General features: G+C 43.0%; 1 protein-coding gene and 4 non-coding genes across 18 annotated transcripts in view; 1 reads left to right on the top strand and 4 right to left on the bottom strand.

Moving 5' to 3' along the window:
* The window catches only part of TRIM55 (tripartite motif containing 55), a 61,291-nt gene extending 44,320 nt beyond the window's left edge, over positions 1-16,971 (bottom strand). For 2 of the 14 annotated variants that reach the window (XM_019632686.1, XM_019632693.1), the window contains exons 1-4: positions 7,013-7,595; positions 6,344-6,516; positions 1,648-1,813; positions 1,119-1,193 (exon numbers count right to left, since the gene is read on the bottom strand). In XM_019632686.1, the coding sequence (XP_019488231.1) occupies positions 1,119-1,193; positions 1,648-1,813; positions 6,344-6,516; positions 7,013-7,180 (582 nt within the window). In that variant the 5' untranslated portion in view covers positions 7,181-7,595. Of the gene's footprint in view, positions 1-1,118; positions 1,194-1,647; positions 1,814-6,343; positions 6,517-7,012; positions 7,611-15,444 lie in introns of those variants that run through there. The other 12 variants (XM_019632698.1, XM_019632697.1, XM_019632689.1 and 9 more) reach the window with 10 other exon arrangements.
* Positions 15,960-16,032, bottom strand: TRNAA-AGC (transfer RNA alanine (anticodon AGC)). Its single transcript has one exon. It is a non-coding gene; the product is annotated as a tRNA-Ala (tRNA).
* Positions 16,163-16,251, bottom strand: TRNAY-GUA (transfer RNA tyrosine (anticodon GUA)). Its single transcript is given in 2 exon segments — positions 16,163-16,198; positions 16,215-16,251. It is a non-coding gene; the product is annotated as a tRNA-Tyr (tRNA).
* TRNAY-GUA (transfer RNA tyrosine (anticodon GUA)) lies at positions 16,799-16,889 on the bottom strand. Its single transcript is given in 2 exon segments — positions 16,799-16,834; positions 16,853-16,889. It is a non-coding gene; the product is annotated as a tRNA-Tyr (tRNA).
* Positions 16,972-17,264: 293 nt separating the features above from the next.
* On the top strand, positions 17,265-17,337 carry TRNAR-ACG (transfer RNA arginine (anticodon ACG)). Its single transcript has one exon. It is a non-coding gene; the product is annotated as a tRNA-Arg (tRNA).
* Positions 17,338-20,838: the final 3,501 nt, after the last annotated feature.

The raw sequence follows: 20,838 nt of genomic DNA on the forward strand, positions 1-20,838 counted from the left end.
AGAGATTCCATTGTTTGTACTTACCCCTCCCTGAGGTTGGCCTAAGGAGCACCAGGGAGCACTGAGTGGGCATTAGGGCACTGAGTGGGCATTAGGGCACTGAGTGGGCATTAGGGGACTGAGTGTGGCATTAGGGCACTGAGTAAGCATTAGGGGACTGAATGGGGCATTAGGGCACTGAGTGGGCATTAGGGCACTGAATGTGGCACTGGGGGACTGAATGGGATATTAGGGGACTGAATGGGGCATAGGGGACTGAGTGGGGCATTAGGGGACTGAGTGGGGCATTAGGGGACTGAATGGGCATTAGGAGACTGAATGGGGCTTGATCCAACTCTGCCTTTAACTTCTCTATGATGTTGGGCAAAACGTGCAATCTAAATTTCTCACATATTAAGTGAGAAGACTGGACCAGAACAATGGTTCTAAAACATTTTAAAGCTTCAGAACCATCTTTTTAATGGAGGCTAATATGGTATCCCAACAGATGAAAGTGAAGCTGCTTTGGCCCAACAGGAACGGGGTGCAAGTCCTGCTGCCTGTCCTTCTGTCCATCCCACATGAGTCTCATGGGCTCTGAGGGAAGCAGAAACTGATTCTATTCAGTTGGAACACACCATGACTTGGGGTGGGGTGCTGGGTGGAAAGAAAAGGGGGAGTGAGTCATAGGTGGATTGAAAAATAAATAAATGCCATAGGTGTCTTACTAAATCCTGTTTCTTTAGCAGTTAGTACTCGCTGTTGGTGACTGGCGTTGCCCAAAAGGTTGGCTTCCAAAGTTGATTCCAACTCTGGTCCTCACAGTACAACAGTTACCTAATGTGGAATCTATGATTCTAACAGAAAGAATCTGAGAGGTGGAGCTGCTCACAATCTAGGTGCCTAGAGTCGCTGCATTGTTTGAGCTCATGACCTGGTGTTTATTTGCATCGAATGGGTAAGTTCCTACTTGCCCATGGGTGAACCATCTTGGAAGGTTAGTGACCAACTGGGAGGGATGCTGCATTTGCTCAGAATGAGGGGCCTGAGGCTGAGACCCCAAGCTGGGGTCATGGAGAGGAGGCCTCTTAGTAACTGGTCTAGGCTGGGAGGCTGGGAGGCTGGGAGGCTGGGCTCACCTCGCCTTGAGCAACAGCAGAAGGCAATGTTTTCAAGTTGTGCTTCAACGAAATGCCATTCGTTGTCTCTCTACCCTACTAGGATGCAGGGAGAAAAGACAGGGGAGGAGGGCCAAAAATCACTTCATTCATGTTCGCTGGTGAATGAAGAAACATATTCTGTGACCGGATTAAAAAGTTATCCTTTTCTTATCCAGTCTGAACGTCAAGTAATGTCTGAGCTCAGACCGAGTCCCATAACATTGCTCGTCTTCAGCAACCTCCAAAGGGTGCAAAAATGGCGACCCTTACCTCCCCCAAACCCCTTCTCAACCCTCTCTTAACCATCCCTTCCTTCTCTGACCTTCCCCACCCTCCCTCTCCCCCCCACAAAGAATCAAGCGGTGGCCACGTGCACGCAGCCTCCCTTCCCATCGACCCTGCACATCAGTCCCGTCTCTGTGCTTGGGCGTCCCCCTTCCTTGCAGGGAGCCGGTCATACTGGCACTTGGAAGGAGCAGCGGGGCTGGAGTGGGAGGGACTTTGTTACCTTCTGCCTCTGGAACACATGAGTGAGGGGAGCCACCTGGCAGTCCTTGTGCGCCCCGAACACCTTGCACAGAGAGCAGGTGGGCACCTCGCAGTTCAGACAATAGATGTTGATGTGCTCCTCTTCATGCTCCTCGCACCTGGGCTGGTCGGTCTTCTTTTCTGGTCTGGGAGGAGGGGGCAGGTGGATGTGTCAGCTCCCATGGAGGCAAAGCACAGAAGGGTGAGCAGCATAGCAAACCCCAGCTAACCCCTGGACTCCCCAACAACCCTATTCCCGAGGACCCCCAGTTTTCCTACGGGTATGGCAGTGATGTGCTGACAAATTTCTAACAATCAGTCTGGGGTCGGGATGGGGACAGTAGAGGCTCTGTCTGTAGTATTTCACACTTTCGTGGTGTGAGTATTCCCAGCATGGCCGATTTCAAGTTACTGAAGGTAGCTTGTTCAATCCCTGAAAATTACCAGTGGGCTTTGCGTCAGGAGTGCGCCCTAGCACTGCCTCCACAGCCCACCAGTTTCTCAAGAGACCTCCTGCCATTAGCACAGAAAATTAAATGTAAATAACTTGCTGAAGAGTTGGCAGTGGTAGTGTCTGCTCAGTGAATGGGAACAATTATACTGAACAGGCAATAAGAAAAATGCAAAACGCTGTTCCGGGACATTGGGGGTACCTCGGAAGTGCAAATCCCACAGAAAGTCCCCAGGTTCTAGCTTTCCCAGCAGGTCAGCACCAACCACACCTTAGCAAAGCGCACATAATCATGGAGCATTGGGTTTGTATGCGCTCGTGACACGAGCAAGCAACGAAGAACTGAACATGAGAGACGGGGTAGGTGACAAGTCATTGCTACTAAGGATAACCCGTTTCCATGAAATGTGTGAGCTCCTGACTTGATTTCTGCCATCTGCTGGAAGCTAACGCAGAAAAGTAAACTCCACAACTAAGAAAATTATGCCCCTTCACAGGTTTGTCGGTTTCCTCTGCTGGCATATGAGTTCTACCAGGTCAGGGCCATGGTCTTTTTTATTTACTTACTTATTTATTTATTTATTTATTTATTTATTTATTTATTTATTTATCTACTTATCTATTTATCTATTTATTGTTTCTTGCTGGATCCCCAGTCCCCAGAACAATGTCTTGCCTAGAGGGGTACTCAGTAAACATTCGTTGAATGAATAAGCGAGAATTGAAAGAGAATTTGCCAGGTTAATGGACAGTACTCCCCGTGCTCTAACATCAAACCCTTCACCTGGAGAAGGCATATGAAATATGGGGAAAGCCCGGAGCACTTATGAGTGGCAAAGGAAGAGACCAGACAATGGCCTGAAGACTCCATTTATACGTGACAAAGCCCTCTGATGGTTGTCTAGAGGTTAGGAGTGGCAGTTTGGTCTCTGTTTGGTCAAAGGGTTCTCTACCTCTAAAACCTCCCTCCCATGTATTTATACCTTGTAGTAATTATCAAGTAACTGTTTGGAGCACATTTTCTGGGAAATGGCACAGTCGATGCTACTGCGGCTCATCTTCCTAGGCTTTCTCTGAAGGCAGCCCGTGTCCCTTGTGCTGCTCTGTGGTCAACAGCTCTGACCAGAGACAGTGTTACAGAACTCAGGTATATGCAGTATATGCAAACACTGAAAATGTGGCAATAGCTGTAAGGCTGTATATTTAGTTTTTGATTGTGCTTATTTATTTTTTCATAAAGCAATACAGACTGAGAACTACTTCCTATATTCCTTATGAGGCTTTTCTTGTTTAGGTGGCAATATAAACCCAAAGGCATCCCCCACTTATAAATGAGTATATAATGAGAAACTTTAGACAGCTTAAAAGACATAACAGACTTGGGACAAATATGGCATATAGAATAAAGGTGTAAATGCCCTTTCGTGAGGTGAGGGTGGCCAAGCTCACAGTTGTGGTTCAGGGCTCAATGCCAAATGCTGGCTGGCAGTGGCCTTAGCCATTCAGTGCAGGCTGACTCAAGGAGTCTGGAGGCTGCTGCGACCTACAGGTTGGTCTCTGGTCTCTGAGGTCGCTGGGACCATCCTAGAGTTTCCTGAACGGTGGGCATCTGGCCTTCAAGAAGCATTTCAGGCAGTACCTTTAGAGTCAAACTGATCTTAAAGCTTAATTTCAGCTCAACTTTTCCATGTGGTGGCTGTGTGGACTTAGGCAAGTTACTTAATCTCTTTCAGACTCAGCTTTTACTCATATCTAAAAATTGGATTAAATAAACACATGCATTTATATTTTTATTTGTGTTTCCTGTTCAAATACCACTAAAATAACAGGACGCAGTACTATTTGAATGTTTAAAATTAAATATATGAATTACTTTGAATAAAATATTTAAAACTTTCAATAAGTTGTTAATAATAATAATGATAATGATAGTCACAACCTCACAGGATTGTTATGAGAATTCAAGAATAACACATGATTCACGTGTAAAGCACCCTGAAGAGTGGTTGACACATACTCAGCACATATCAGTTTTACTTACTATGTTTTAAAGTTAATTATTATGTTCATTACTAATATCAGTGAGATTAGGTCCTTCTCTTGTCAGCCCCATGCAGAATTCTAGATGAGACGGCCAAGTTTTGTCGAGACCTACGATCTCTAGCCTTTCTGTGTGGGAGGTCAAAAATGACCAGCTCCTTCTCTTTCTGTCCCCCAAACCCAAAGACCGTGGGTCAGAGCTGGGTTCATCTCACTCTGTATATCCCAAGTTATTCCAGAGTTACCTAATGTACCCTGAAGCTGAGGGTTCTGGGCTGGTAAGGTTGCCAGCCTCCAGGGAACAACTGGGTTTATTGCCCAAACATGTGCGGAGCCCTCTGTCAACCTGCGGTTTTGCTACCAAGTCAAAATGTTCCAAAGGCAAGTCTCAAGTTCAAGAAACAACAACCTAAGAAGAATTTGATCATCGCAAAAACACCACTCGTACACTCAGCTGTCAGCCTCATTGTTGGAAATTTGGTCATTGCATGTGTATAATTTGCTCACCTGGACACTAGTTTTGGCAGCTGCACCACACAGACTTTATAGTTAATGTAAGGAGGTATCTTATAGCTTTACTAATGCTACAAGTTTTAACATCTCCTCTTCTCTGGATTTCATAACAATTATTGCTATTATTTCACGTTTCAAGCTCTCACTGTGGCAAGTAACAAAACAGGAAATTATTTCCATAACCAGAACATGTAAGAAGATGTATGGTGTTGCTTGAACAGCCGTCACTTACGGGGAAACTATTCTGTGCACAGCACGGTGCTAGGCACTGAATCGGTTGTTATATAAACTCCCTTACTAATTGGTTGGTTGTTAATTGGATGGTTAATTTTTTAAGAGACAGTGTGTGTATTTGCATTTTAAAGTGATGAAACATAATGAAATCAGGCCTGTAAAGCAAGAGCAGCGATAGCACTTTCCTTCTTCTCAAGAGACTTTGGAAGAAACAAGGGAAATAGACTCCGTATCTCTGCAATGTCATCAGCAATCATTCTTTTCCCCCCAGTTCTGCCTACATCCTGGCACTATCTAATTGAATCTAAGCAGAAACTAATAGTCATAACAATTACAAGAATTATGTGAGAGTTATAGAACAGCTTTCCTTCTAAGAGTGCAAGGCTCTTAGAGCCCTGCAGCTGTTCCATAAATACATGTCTCCTCATAAAAATCACAATAAGGTCATTTCTATATACTCTCAGTTCTGCGACCAAGCTTTGTGGACCCGACTCACCTGTGTACAACTGAAAAGGGGCTCTTTGCACCATGCCTTCTAGGATGGAAGTCCTGCAGTGTTGTCTCCAGGAAAGGAACTCTATAGCCAATGTGATTCGATGAGTAAGAAGCACCTTCCCCTTCCCCTTTTTCTTAAAGATTGCGTGTATCTTAAAGATATACTGCATATCAGTCATTCAGCAGGTGAATGCTGAGAGTATGCAGCAGACACAAGCTAGAGAATAGAGAAATGTAATCTGAACTCCATCTTTGTTTTTCTCTTTCTTGTCTCTAAACTTGCCTTGTAACATACCAGGACATGTTCGAGAATTTAGTTTTTATTGTTATCATCTAGATAATTTTAAAGTAAGACTGTGTGAAGTAGAAATGGACTACAGTAAAACCTTGGATTGCAAGTAACGTAGTTTGCGAGTGTTCTGCAAGATGAGCAAACATTTCTAATACATTTTAACTTGGTAAACGAGCTATGTCTCGCAATACAAGTAGTTTGTTTCCGGAACGAATTATGCTCACAAACCTAAGGTGTTACTGTAGTTTGAAAGGTGCCATTCCTGTTCATTTTCTATTAAGTTTTATGCTATAGTTTTTCTGCTATGTAGAATCTGGAGGTACAAAGGACCTGTGAAGTCAGAAATATCTACAGTGTGTGTAATACAGGGCTTGGGTGGGGGGCAGCATTGTGCTTCTTTCAATATCACCATCTGGACTGCATTAGGGTTGAGTGAACTTCAACCGTACAAGCATGGGCACCAGCTCCCTTCTCTCTTTTCATGAGCAACTATCACTTCCATGGGGAAGAACTGACTTGGAAAAACATTTTCCTATAAAACAATTAGCCTGTGATAGGTAAACAAGCATTCAGAGTCACAACCCACTTAGACAAACAAAGAAGCAAACAGGAATGAGCTTCCAGTGGGGTTGATACAGGGAAGAGCCATACCTGGTGGACTCCTGCTTGTAGATGTCAATGATATTTTCCACCAGCAGGTTCCTCTGAAGTCCATATATCCCATGTCTGTCCAAAACCACTTCGTGTCTACAGGATGGGCAGCGGAATCGGCCCCCTGATGCCACGGTGGTGCCTCCTCTCGTGGGCAAGTACGGATTAGAGGCCTGTTCTTGCCAAGCAGGAAAAGAGGAATTGAGTAATGCCACAGGTAGCCTTTCTTTTCACTCTCTATCTCTACAAACAACATCAACTTCTGCTTTAAGCTTGTCCTAAGATAACCCCGTAGGGCCTATCAGCAATTGGTCCTGAAATGCAGGGCCACAATCACTTCAGCACAAAGTACTTTTCTGTCCAATGTTTCATAACCAAAAGTTCCAGCCAGAAACTCTAACATTAATGCCTTGGGCAGTAATTCATTTACAATTTTGAAACAGATTCCATTTTTTAAAACAAATATGATTCTTACTATTGAAATAAAATTAGATTTGGAAATAAGGAAGAGATGGACAGCAAAGCACAAAGCAAATCATTAAAATTTTTAAAAATTTTTCTTGAAAATGAATGCAGCCCTTTAAAATTTTCTAAAGGAATGCACCTCCACATTAAGCACTTGATCCAGAGGAGACCCTTTTCCGCCCACTACGTTCCAAACAGACTTACCTGGAAAATGTCACTGGCGCATTTCCTACACAGGTTATGCTGACAGGGGAGAATGACCACGGGCTTGGTGAACATCTCTAAGCAGATGGGACAGATGAGTTGTTTCTCCAAGTTATCCATGGTCTGCTGCTCTTTGGAAAAAGACTTGTAATTCAAAGATGCGCTCATCTCCTGGCCGTCCCCGTGTCACTGCCCGGGAAAGGGTGCTTCCAATGGTTTCTACAAGCGATTCCTAGAAATAATTCCAAGGATTGTGTGATCGAGTGCCCTTCACGTTTCTTTCAGTGGAGGACATTGTTTCAGGCTCAGGTTCAGAGTGGGAGCTGGTGCTGTTTTTAGCAGCCGGGGGTCACGTGGCAGTGGGCTTTCTTGTCCATATAAGCCAGTGACAGGAGGATGGATTCTGACAGGTGACAGAGAGCAGGAGCCAGCATTCTTGCCCCGAGGGAGTGAAGAGAGTGAGTGGGAAGGGGGATTACAAACCCCATTTAGACGGGATTGTGAGGAGAAGGAGGTCAAAGCTGACAGTTGTCATCAACAAATGCGAATGTGCATGCCACCGAGTCACTAAGCCCTGCCCACTTTGAGCACTCAGTAAGAATGGGTGCTGGGTTTCTCCAGGACCAGGAGGGCAGCGCCCAGGAGTCTTACTGTATAATGAATGCCACTTCCGCCTGGAGAGTTCAGGAAACCAGCCACCCAAAGCAGCATGATCACATGTCTTAGGTTCAAACAGAACGTGTTCTGAAAATCATTATCCTGGTTTCACAAGGGCAATCATCTAAAAAGACTTGCTTAATGTTAAGTATTTCACCTTTGCAAGGGTTGTGGTAGTAGAAAAATTCCAAATTAAAAACTCATTTCAAATCTTTTCACCATAAAAATGTCCACAAAATAAAAAAAAATCCAGACACCAGTAGATGATCCAATTATTTTGTAAAAGTTGTATGATAAAACTCTAGTATGTTCTTTTCTCTTTTATGTTCTTTCCCTCTTCCATCCTTTCACCCACCCCCACCCCTACACATACCCCAAAACACAAAGAAAATTAGACCATCTTTAAAAGTTTAAATTTCGTTTGCAATAACTATCAGTAATGAGGTGGTAACTGGCACGTGGGGGAACAGACCATTATTTCATTTTGACATATAACGGGTGACAGATATCAGTGCCATTGCCAACTGAAGTGAAAATGGAGTCCTGCTTGCATACCTGTTTTTGTATCTGGGCTGAAATACCCACACCCCATTGCATTTGCCTTATCCTCCAAGTTGATTTTTGGTCTGCTCTTGAGTCATAAATATCAATTCTGATATTTGCCAGGATTTTGTGAAACAACTGTTTTTATCAATACATGTTTTATGGAAAAACTAAAAACCAGATCAAAAATGTAAAAGAAATACCTATTTTTTATGTGATGAATTTGCAGCTTCATTTCTCCTTGATTTTAAAAACCTCAGTGAACAAATTTTGCTAACATATTCCCAGTGTGCACTTGCTGTAGAGAGTAGGTTGGTGTGACTGGTTATGTGTAGTCTTCATGCTGTGTGCACTGAGAGGTTACTGAGAATCTAAAAACTTCCATTAACTAATAATAGGCTATATACGAGGTCAGACAATTAAGTTCGTGAACTCATCCTAGACAAAGTGGTACATACCTCACTGCTGAATATCACTATGGTCACCTTCGAAGTACTCCCCTTGGGAAGCTATGCACCGATGCCAGTGCCTAGTCCACCCTTCAAAGCAATTTTGGAACTCTTTTTCTGGAATGGCCATCAGAGCTATTGTCGTATTTCCCTCGATGTCCTGAATTTCATCCAAATGTCTTCCTTTCAATATTTCCTTTATCTTCGGGTAAAGAAAGAAGTCATTGGGGGCCAGATCAGGTGAGTAGGGAGGGTGTTCCAATCCAGTTATTTGTTTACTGGCTAAAAACTCCCTCACAGACAGTGTTGTGTGAGCTGGTGCATTGTCATAATGCAAGAGCCATGAATTGTTGGTGAAAAGTTCAGGTCATCTAATTTTTTCACGCAGCCTTTTCAGCACTTCCAAATAGTAAACTTGGTTGACTGTCCACTTGGTACAAATTCATAATGAATAATCCCTCAATATCAAAAAAAGGTTAGCAACATTGTTGCAGCAAGTTTACAAACTTATCAGACCATACACACACACACACACACACACACACACACACACACACACACACATATATATGAATATATACATATATGTTCATAAACATTTCAGGGAACTTTGGCGAATTTTGATATTCCTTTTAATGTCTATTCAGCAACTACAGTGAAGGAGGGAATTGATGAGCTCTTTTCACTGCATTAATTCAGTTCAGCTAGCCTGGGTGGTTAACTGTGTTTATTATTTCATGGGCTATGGAGGAGGTCTGAAAGTTTCTACTGTAAAAGACCTTGCAACCTAAAGAAAAGTACTTAAACTGATAATATACGTAGCAGAGCCTATCCTTATAAGAGGAATTCACTCTTTCAGGAAACATTCATGAGTGTTTATCATGTGTTTCCATTGTGCTTGGCTCGGTGGATTGAAAGACAAACTAGACATAGGTCGTTGTCCCCAAGGAGCTCAGTCTAACAGTAGAGAGATGAGACATGCATATCAGAATCACAGTACAAAGCAACAGGAGATAAAGAGCTGCAGAATTTCAGAGCTGGAGGACTTAGGAAGGCTTCATGGGGGACTAGCATTTGAATTGCTTCACTGAGGAATTTAAATGGATGGATGTGGAATTAGGTGGGGCGCAGGTGGGGCTTCCCAGGAGGTACAGAAGCTGAGACAGTGAGCATAGGAGCCCTGGGGACACTCAGAGCTTTGGGCTGGAGTACAGAGCATCCTGCCGCCTCATCGGCAGGCCATGCACACTGGGCTGAAGACTTTCTAACACTTAATAAATTAGGCAACAGAAAGTCATTAAAAGTTTCTCATAGGGACGTTTCCATGAGAGCTGTGCATTGGTTAGATTAATCTTGCAATGATGGTGGAGATAGATTAGAGTGACAGTGATCTGGCTAAAGACCAGATAATAGCCTAGGTGAGAGGTCACCGGAGCCCAGGTGGTGGCCGTGGAGAAGGAAAGGGGGAAATGGACTCTGGGGCAGCTGTGAAGCAAAATCCACAGAGTGACTCAGAAGTCCTGAGTCTGAGCAACCAGCGATGATGGGGAGGGAGGCTGCATTTTGCATCAGAAGACAGACCCATCCAGCTTCAATGTCCACCTCGCTTTGTGATTTGGGAGAGTGACCTCACCTAGCTGGATTTCAGTTCTTTTATCAGTAAGTGGGTGGAGTTCATAACCTAACTTAGGAGAATTTGTAGGGGGAAAAAAAGCCCTCTGAAACAGCATTAATTTTGAGATTGAGAATCCCCAATTTGGTGATTTGATGTATAGCCTCTCCTTTTTTTCTCCTTCTGCTCCTTCTTGCTCTCTGCCTTTCAGTTTTTCTTAGAATTGGCACTGAGGTCTACCCAGGAAACCAGCAAGAAACCCCCTAGGAATAAGAACCAAGTTGGTGGGTAATCATCACCTTCCCCTCCTCTCCTCCTTCTCCATCCCTCACGCCTCCCCACTCTCAGAGACCAGCAATCTATGTGAGTTTGGAGTGGGGCATGGGAGTAACACTCTTCTCTAGGGAGGAACCAGAAAATTTCCGTCTGCTCCCAAATCACTCACAGAGTCTGAGAGCCAGGGAGAATTCTGGAGCTGAATCAGAATCGAAGTCAGCTTCAAGGTGCTGGGATTGGGAGTGGACCTGGGCCTCCTCAGAGACACGAAAACCAGCGTAGTCTCCTGAGGTATCCGGGACAGTGAAGGAATGGTACGTGACTCTCTCCCCTTCTCCTATCCCGATCCCACCTTATACTAAGATGGGGGGTTGAAACCAATCGGGGACAATTTACGCAAGGAGCTGCCTTAGTTGGAGGCCCCGATTACCCCTTATTTCTGAGTCCCACCAGACTGAGGCAGGAGATAAAAGAGAGGCTGAAATAAAACCACCTCTACTCTCATCTCCTTTAGCAGCTCCCCAATCCCCCAGGTAAGTCAGAGGAAGAAAGATGGGCCCCTAAGAACTTGAGTATCACCCAACAGTGGACTTGGCACTAAGGGGTGATCACAGAAAGAGACAACATTGGACCTTTCAACTTCTAGCAACCAGGCCAGATGAACCCAGATTCAGGGGCAAGGGCATAGGAGTAAAATGTAGATATCAGTGTGTTCTTCATCTGCTATTTTTAATACTATACCACCACAATACTAAATATGTGCAGAGTACTGATCACTTCTTAGAATTGCTCTAATAGGCATTATTATCTTCCTTGAGCTAACTGTGGCTCAAGCAAAGCTAAGTAGTTGCCCAGAGTCATAAGGCTACTAGTTGTAAAGCAGATTAAGAGACACATCTTTTGACTATAGGGCTCATGACCTCACCCACTAAACTACACCACAACCATGCTGTCCATTAAAATTTTCTGCAATGATGTAAATGTTCTATATCTGTGCTGTCTAACCTCTAGCCCAGGTAGCTATTGAGCACTTGAAATATGTATAGTGCAACTCAGGATCTGAATTTTAAATTTTATTTAATTTAAACTCATGTTTAAATAACCACATGTGGCTAGCGGTTACCATATTGGACAATCAACCCCAGAACATGAGATATAAAAAAATCTTGGGGGAAAATTGGGATGTATATAAAGGATTCTTCAGCAGGAACTGAGTGGGTCCTCTCTTTTGGTGAATTTTGTACTTCATGGTTAAGGTGTTATGAAACTCCTCTAACCCCGGAATAGTTAGGAGAGCAACATCAACTCTTAATCCCAACTTGCAAAACAAGACAGAGCTTTCTGGGAACAGGAGGCATTGGAAAAGTCCCAGGGAATCAGTGTCAGGAATGCTACCCTTCCTTAAATTTCCAGAATGTCCTGAGAATTTCATTTACCCACGTTCACTTTGTCTCTTTAACACAGATAATTGCAAATCCAGGTAGGTACTTGAAAATAATCCAGGCTTAACTCAAAATGCTAGCCATTCATCAGACAAAACAAAGGGTTTATGGTCAGATGGAGGGTAGAGCTAAAGGGAAATTAAAAATAGATACAGTTTGAGGCAAAGCAGTGAGGAAGATAGAGTGCAGCCATGGTGGAAGAAAAAATAAGAAGAATCTCCTTACAACAAGGAATTGACTCATGACATCTATAAAATATTTAACATTTTCCTCCTGTTTACATTGTCAGTCTGTTCAATTTAACTGTCTACCTGTCAATAGGCAGTTTGGATATGTGATTTTTAAAGTTTTAATAAAAAAAATTTACAAAATCTAAAATCAAAGAGAAATGAACCAACATGTAAAGTACTTAACAGAAGCCAAACCTATGGCATTTCTTTCATTAGATAGTTTACAAACTTCTGGCTGAAAGCGTTTTATCATCTTGATAATTACTCCTTTTCCAAATCTGTTGTTTATACATTTAATTTCATCATAAATCTCTAAGGGAATGTTAGAAAGCAAACATATTGTACTTTCCTCTGAACATTCCTTGGTATAATTCACATGCCAGAAATAAACAATGATAGTCCAATAAGTAGCAAAATCCTTTTGCTAAGGCCTTCCCAGTGGCTACTGTCTGAACTCCTTACCTCTGATCCAGGCCTTCCTTGATTCTACCCTCAGCACACACAATCCCCTCTACCTCCCCTCCAACCCAGCCTTCTAATTGATTTCTCTGAATTCATTCTTGCCTTTTGCAATCTATTTCTCATGTGTCACTCCCTATTTACATCCCATTAGTGGTCATATTACCCCTAGGATAAAGACATTAATTCTCACTGTGGTCCCTAAGGCCTGGCATAATCTGGCCCCTACCTATCTCTCTGAACTAACTGTCTGACCGAAATAAGATGTGAGTGACATATATCTGCCATGTATGTGATTTAAAATTTGTAGTAGCCACATTGAAAATCAGAAACAAATACAATCAATTTCATTAATATATTTTATGTAGCCCCCAAACATATAATCTATTATGATTTCAAAATGTAATCAATATTTTTAAAAAATTAGGTATTTATAAATATAGTTTTACTTCTTCCTTTGCAATCTGGAGGTCTTCTACTTTGTTTGTCTTGCCTTATTGCACTGGCTAGAAACCCTTGGACACCCTTGCTTGTTCCTGATCTTAGGAGAAAAATATTCATGTGATTAAGTATAATGTTAGCTGTGTTTTTCACTGATGCCCTTTGATCAGTTTGAAGAAGTTTCCCTCCCTTCCAAGTTTGCTGACATTTTTAAAAATCAGAAATGGATGTTGAATTTTGTCAAATACTTTTTTGCATCTACTGAAATGATATGTGGTTTTTCTTTTTTAGTCTGTTTACTATGATGAATTAACGTTGGCTTTTGAATGTTGAATCACTCTTATATTCTTGGAATATACCCACTTGGTCATGATGTAGTTTTCTTTCTATATATTGTTGGGTTTAATTGGCTAAAATTTTGCTTAAAATTTTTGCATCTATGTTCATGAAGGATATTGGTTGGCAGTTTTCTTGTAATGTCTTTGTCTGGTTTTGGGATCAGGGTAATGCTGGCTTCATAGAATAAGTTGGAAAGTACTCCCTCGTCTTCAATTTTCTGAATATTTGTTTATAATTGGTATAATTTTTTCCTTAAATGTTTGTTTTCCTTATGAGAGAAATAAATATGAATATATGTGACAGAGCTAAGACTGTACTTGGCTTGTAGGAAGTGCTGAATAAATGTTAGCTGTTAATTTTAAAAATTCACTTGTAATTTCAATTAAGAATGATGTTAAGTGCAGAAAACTTAGAAAATATTTTAAAATCTTAAGAAAATGTTACAGTAATCCTACTACCCAGATCACTACTGTTAACATTTAATGCATTCTCCACTTTTCTACTGATAATTTCTATTTGTTTATATTGTTATTGTTTATATTGCTCTGAACCTATTTTATTCACTTACTATTTGATTATTAACATTTCCCATGTCAATAGAAGTTCTTAATAAATATAATTTTAATCGCTATACACATTCTATTATATGGTCATACCATAATTTATTTAACAATCATTTTGTATTTTTAGAATTGTTCTACTCTCCCTGCACATTACAGTCAAGTATCTCTTTCCTGTACTTCTATATATATTTATATAAACACATATACAAACCCTCAGAATATTCTTTCCAGGCCTTCCATCTGTGGTGTGCTGATATCATACACTGATAATAGCTAGTGTTTATTGTGTGTTTATTATGTGTCAGGCACTGTAATAAGGGGTTTACATGCTGTATCTTAATTAAAAGTAGACACCATATTATCATCCCTATTTTACAAATAAAGAAACTGAAGCACCAAGATGTCAAGTGACTTGCCCAAGGACACCCAGCTAGGGAATGGCAAAGCCAAGAAAGGCCATCAGGTTTCACAGACCACGTGACTCACCATTATGCAAAAGTGTCTCTTGGCTTATACATTTAGACGTTTTATATTAATTCCATTCCACACCTGAGTTGCTGATCCTGAGATTTTGTTTGAGTTGCCCATCTCACCTGCCCAAAACACGTGTTCTTCTCCTGGATTTGGGGTACATTCCTTCCTATTCTTTCCACTTATTACCCATTTCTTGCTCTTTCAGCCATTTGTAGTTCCATTGCCAGCTCCTCCTGTCAGCCAGCTATATAACACCCGTAATCCCACCTGGAAATTGGGACATATCATCTGATAAAAGGATTATTTTCCCTACTTTGTAAATTTGCTATCACAAAAAAATGATGAAGATATATTTTAAGCAAATCACTATACATTCAATTAAAAGACTTTATTGAAAAGATTAAAATGAGATAAAAATGGGTACAGCCCTAAAAATGTAAAGATATACCAATAAAACACAGCAGGTTATATATACATTGGTAACAAAAATGCACAGGTTGCCTATAACTCTAAAATGGACATGAGATTAAAGAATTATCATTTATTAATTATAATCTTCCAAAAGGTAATATCTGTGCCTTTGTCTGGAAGGTTTATGTTTTGTGTTAGAATAGCAGTATGGTTTCAACAACGTTTTTGTGGTTGTATTCCAGAAAATTAGAATAGGCAGAACTTATTGCCAGAAAAGCCTTTGTGTGTGTTCTGCTCAATCTCTGAATCCTTCAGTGAGTGTGAGAGTGTGTGTGTGTGTGTGTGTGTTTCTTGTCTTTGTTTAACAAAATAGACTGACTACACTCAAGGGCAGCCCTAAACAGAGCTTTATTCCAATTAATTCCCTTAGTTCTGGTCTCTCGTTAACTCTCCTAGTTATTTCCCAGGAGGGAATAGCCTTGGAACCCTCCTCCATCAGAAAGCCCTGGCTCCAGGGCCTTTCTCCACTTACTCACCTCTCCTCAGGTACCAGAGGCCTTAGCCCATCCACCTCAGATCTGCCCAGCGCGGGGCACCCCCTCTCTACGCAGTTGAGATGGAGCAGGCTGTCCTTGCATCCTCGGCTCAACGTGTGTCAAGTAGTCAGCGTACTTTTCTAAGTTCTCTGTTTAGTTTTGTTTTTCCATCTGTCAACTAGTCTATTGGCAGCTTTGTCCCGGATGGATCCCTGGAAGTGCAGCCATCAATCAGAAATCAAAAGGAGTGGAAATGGCAAGATGTGACAGCGATCTGTCGCCATTTTTGGAGAGAAAAAGAACCACTGCGAACTTCCCAAAGTTAAGTGGGTCTAAACTTTTAAACTTTGAATGATAAACTGCCAGCATCCATTATCCCGTGTCTGAAAGTTTTACAGAGGGGTAACTTCAAACTCGCCATACCCTTCACTTGCCGGATGGCTGGCTTGCAGCTTCATTCGGAGTTGAGTCGAGAATCGAAAGAAAAACAACCACACGGGACGCAGGGAAAAAACTGGAGGATGCGGGCATCGATCCCGCTACCTCTCGCATGCTAAGCGAGCGCTCTACCATTTGAGCTAATCCCCCACCGCTGGGCACGGCTGCGTATGTCTTCCCCTAGAGAGACGTTAGCGCATTTAGACGTGAGGAAATAATCTCGACCGTGTTCCTGACCTTCCTCCAAAGTAAGGCTACAGTAAGAAAAGTGTATCGTGTCTCCTTCGAGCCGGAATCGAACCAGCGACCTAAGGATAGCCACACAACGCAGTCTACAGTCCTCCGCTCTACCAGCTGAGCTATCGAAGGGAACATGGGTTAGTGTGTCAACTCTTCTTCATAACTTTTAGGCATTTCTTCGCTTCATGTGTTTCCCGCCGAGTTTCTTCTGATTCCCAGGTCCCGTGAGCACAAGATTTTCCTGGGGGACGCCCCACCTCCACGGGGCAGCCGCAGGGAGCCCTCGCGTCTCTGACCCTGCCCGGGGATCTGAGGAGAAAGTCCGAGGCCCCGGGACGCCCGCGGCTGATCCTAAAGGCGGCGTGGCCGCGTCCGGCTTTTTCTGTGTTACTCGGGGGCTTGGGAAACGCCAAACACGGTTTAGAAACAAGCAGAAGGCCGGGACCCGGCGGCCTCCCCGCCGAGCGCAGACTCACTGCCGCGCTTGGAACTTGGACAGAAGTGCCCGCTTCCGGGATTTGCAAGACTTCCAACGAGGGATGGCGCCACAGACCAAAACTGAAGCGATAGCGCGAGGGCTTCCAATTGTTCTTTGGAATGGAATGTGTACTGGAGAAGGGTACCCGGGAAAAGGGCCTAAGTCACGGAAAGTTGGGGGTAAAAAAGCGACCTTGTCTCCTTCGAGCCGGAATCGAACCAGCGACCTAAGGATGTCTTGCCAGGAAGTCAACTACAGTCCTCCGCTCTACCAGCTGAGCTATCGAAGGGACGGAGACTTACGCTGCAAGTTCTAAAATTCAACACGTATAAACCGAACAGCTTCCCATCCGCCGCTGATTTATCTGAGCATGCGTAATCCGAAAGCGGGGGGGGGGGGGGGGGGGGGGGGGGGGTCGGTACGGGCCTGCGTCGTTGTACGCATGCGCAGAAAGGCGACCGGCTCGCCCTCCCGGGAGTTACTGGATTAGTTGAAGCCCCCGAAGTCGTGTGTTTAAAGTTGTCTAGTGTCAAGACTCAGGGGCTCCGTGGACACTACTGCGTGCCTGTTGCGCTTTTCCTTTACTACCGCGTGTTGGGGGTGACTGCTTAGTATAGCCTCACTACGGCGTGGTCTGTACACCCTCATTTCATCCCTGTGTGAGGGGCCAGTGGCGCAATGGATAACGCGTCTGACTACGGATCAGAAGACTGTAGGTTCGACTCCTGCCTGGCTCGCGTCTTTTGTCACCTCAGGCTTTTAAAACTAAAGATTATCACTTCCTCTGGGTTCTCCACACCACAAACGCCAAGTGTGATGTACGCCGCTTCGAGCTCGGAGAGCCGTCGAGTTTTCGAGATCTCGAGAGGTTCGCGCGAACGCTGACCGGATGCCGAGGCCCGCCGCGGGCCAGGCCGTGTCCCGGGCGCGGCGGGAAAGCCAAGGTCAGGGGCCGTTCCCGCGGCTCCAGGTGGGAAGCCGGGTGGTGGAAGCCGCAAAGGGCGGCCCGCAGTTCCCGTGACGAAACTGGTGCAAAGTCCAGGGCCGTTTCCACAGTTTTAAGTCCTTGGGTCTTGCAAGATGCTTGAAGACATTAGTCACTATGCAAACGCCCCTCGCCGCCCCCCCAGTGCAGAGGGCAATAAGTTAAGGTTATTTGCAATGACTTTTTGGCCGGGGTCCTGCTTTATTTCATTTTAACAAAGGTGCTGAGCTCCTCAGTTGAGCATGAAAACCATTGACTCATATGGGCTGTGCCTTCAGTGGTCTTTTAATCAAGAGGGTGTAATATTGGTTTGAGCAAAAACAGTCTTTATTTTGAAATTATATCAATCTTATTTGTGGAGAGTTTACAATTATTTCTTAAAACTCCCTAAAATAGCAATACCTAGAAGTAAAAATTTAAATAAAAGGTGAAGTTCTGGAAGAGATAAGAAAGAAAATGTGAAGTTAGGAAAAAGGGCTGGTTTTTAAGTTGGAAAGCGACTTCGTTAAGGCTACACAAACATGGTTTAAAAAACTAAAAATTTAGGGGTTGAGGTAACAATCACAGACCATTTGAACAAAATGATGGTGTGTTTTATTTTTGTTTCCTAACGAACATTTTGCCATATTCTTCACATAACAAGCTGATTTATCTTTAAAGTTATATAGTGTTCCTGAGAGATAAAAATATATTAATTACCTCTGTGGGAAGTTGGGGAGGTAGGTTGCACCCCTCCCCTCAAATTTATGGACAGAACCTTGTAAATTAGGCTAAGAGGAAAGAGCCTCCATCTTATTTGTACTTTCTCATTTTACGAGGGTGGCAAGTAAGGCATTTATTATCTTCAGAGGTCACTGTCATGGCCGTCGTTGCACTGTGGCAGAAACCCTGGCTGGCCCCACGGTGTAATCTTTCTTGATGCTCCCTGTTCCCTACCAGCCAGCCAGTCCACAGTAACATGGTCCAAGACGGGCAAGATGGTGCAAGATTTCTGGCTCTCTTACTTGTGACAGAAACTTACATAGAGGTAGTGTAAGCAAGATAAACATTTATTATAAAGATACAGGATGTCCCAGGGAAACCAAGGGTGAAATGTAACTGAACCGTCTTATGGTTTTTCTCTCAGTGCTTCTCAGCAGTTCTGTATGCATCTCTAGTGCACATAGTTGAACAGATGGTGCTGCTGCTCCCACCTGCAAGTGCCTGACCTTTATTCCTCATAGTCTATTGCTGTAGATTGAATGTTTGTGTCCCCTCAAATTCATGTGTTGAAAACCTAATGCCCAATTGATGGTATTAGAAGGTGGGGCATGTGGGAGGTCATTAGGTCATGAGGACAGAGCCCTTATGAACAGGATTAGTGCCCTTTATACAAGAGGCTCCAGAGAGATTCCTCTTCTCTTCCACTATGTGAGGACACCCTGAGAAGTTCAGAAGTCTGTAACCGGGAAGAGGGCCTTCACCAGGATCTGACCATGCTGACACCCTGATGATGGACTTCCAGCCTCCAGAACTTTGAGAAATAAATTTCTATTGTTTCTAAGCCACCCCCAGTCTGTTTTGTTATAGCAACCCAAACAGACTAAGACATCTGTCAACCAGAGACTCACTTCTTTGTCGGTCCTCACTGTAAAACTCTTCATTGTTATGGCCTCAGTTAGATGCTCACCCCGACTCCTGTGTAGGAGTCAGTATTACGTGCAGCTATTCAGGGCTGGCTCGCTTCTAGCCTTATGGTTGGGCACATATGATTGCATCCCCTCCTTCCTAGGATCCCAAGAAAAGATAATAAAGAGATACAAAAAGAAAAAAAAGTCTATTACAGCATGGAAAACAACAGAAGGTACAATCAGCAAACCTGAGATTTTAATTTCTGGGCTGTGGGAAGCAAATGAGACTGTGTAGACACATAACACAGAATGGAGAAAAAGACAGCTCAGAATACACATTCCTGAAGTTAGAAGAGACAGAAACATTCTCCCCATGGAGCTCCCAAGAGGTTCCAGGCACAGAGGCAGCAGCACAAAGGTCAGAAGCCCACAACATTGTGCAGCTGCTGCAGCATTTGTCCTCAGCTGAAGCTGCCTTGAGAACTGCTTAAGCAGACGAGATTTACCTCGGGAGAGTCCATGGGGTGAGCATAGGGCTGGGGAGATAGTGTAGAGCCTATTTATAGTAAATGTGAAGAGAAAGAAAGGCCTCCCCACTCCGCTCTCAAAGTGAGCTCCTCCTTGAGTTGGCAGTTTGGGGGACTTTGGCCCGTGTGGCTGTTTTCGCTCATGCACCATAAATGGAAAAGCCTGTTTGTCCTCAGGACCCAACCATTTTGCAGATTCAAATCAATGTACTCCATGATTCATAAATATGAACAAGTGTCTATCAGACATTGGAAAGGAAACAATAACTTAATAAGAGAAAGTCCAAGATGAACAAAAAAACTGACCCAGGAGGAATCAAAGATAATTTAAGGAATAGTACAGAACTGTTTTTTAAAATGTTAATTGATATCCTCAGGGACATCTAAGAGGATATTACAGCAATAAAAAACCAGAATAAAGTATTATTAAGAGGAGCAGCAAGAGAATAATTGAGTTCTTGAAAACTAAAGTGTGATTGCTCAGTTGAAAAGTAACATATGGGTCATGGCCGAAGATCAAATTTGAAGTTATAGAAGATAGAATGGAAACTGTCTCCCAGCAGAACATAGAGAACAGAAAATATGAAAGTAGAGCATGGAGGGTAGATCCAGAAGATAAAATGACTATCTAGTCAGAGTTCCAGAAAAAGAAAGCAGAGACAATGCAGGGAAAGGAATGGAAGAAAAACAGTCATCAGATTGAAAGGGCCACCTCTGCAGGATGAATGAAAAACAACTATGCCTGGACACAGCCTAGTGAAGTTTTAAAGCATTAAGGATAAAGCATTAAGAATAACCCTAAAAGCTTTCAGAATTGAGGACAAAAAAACAAACAAAAAACAGGCTAGCTACAAAGGATGAGAATCAGATTATGATCAGACTTCTCAGCAGCAGTACTGGATACTAGAAGACAGAGCAAGACCTTCAAAGTTCTGTGGGGAAATAATTTTGAACCTAGAATTGTGTAGCCAAAGTATTAATCACATAAGAGGACAAATAGATAATTTACACTCGCAAGAGCTTATAAAGTTTAAATCCCATGATTCCTTTCTGAAACAAATAAAAAATAAACATTACTTGAGGATGTTATACTGATCGGGTTCTCCAGGAGGCAGA

The sequence above is a fragment of the Hipposideros armiger genome, unplaced genomic scaffold, assembly GCF_001890085.2.
Source record: "Hipposideros armiger isolate ML-2016 unplaced genomic scaffold, ASM189008v1 scaffold_1164, whole genome shotgun sequence".
In the NCBI taxonomy this organism is placed as follows: domain Eukaryota; kingdom Metazoa; phylum Chordata; class Mammalia; order Chiroptera; family Hipposideridae; genus Hipposideros; species Hipposideros armiger.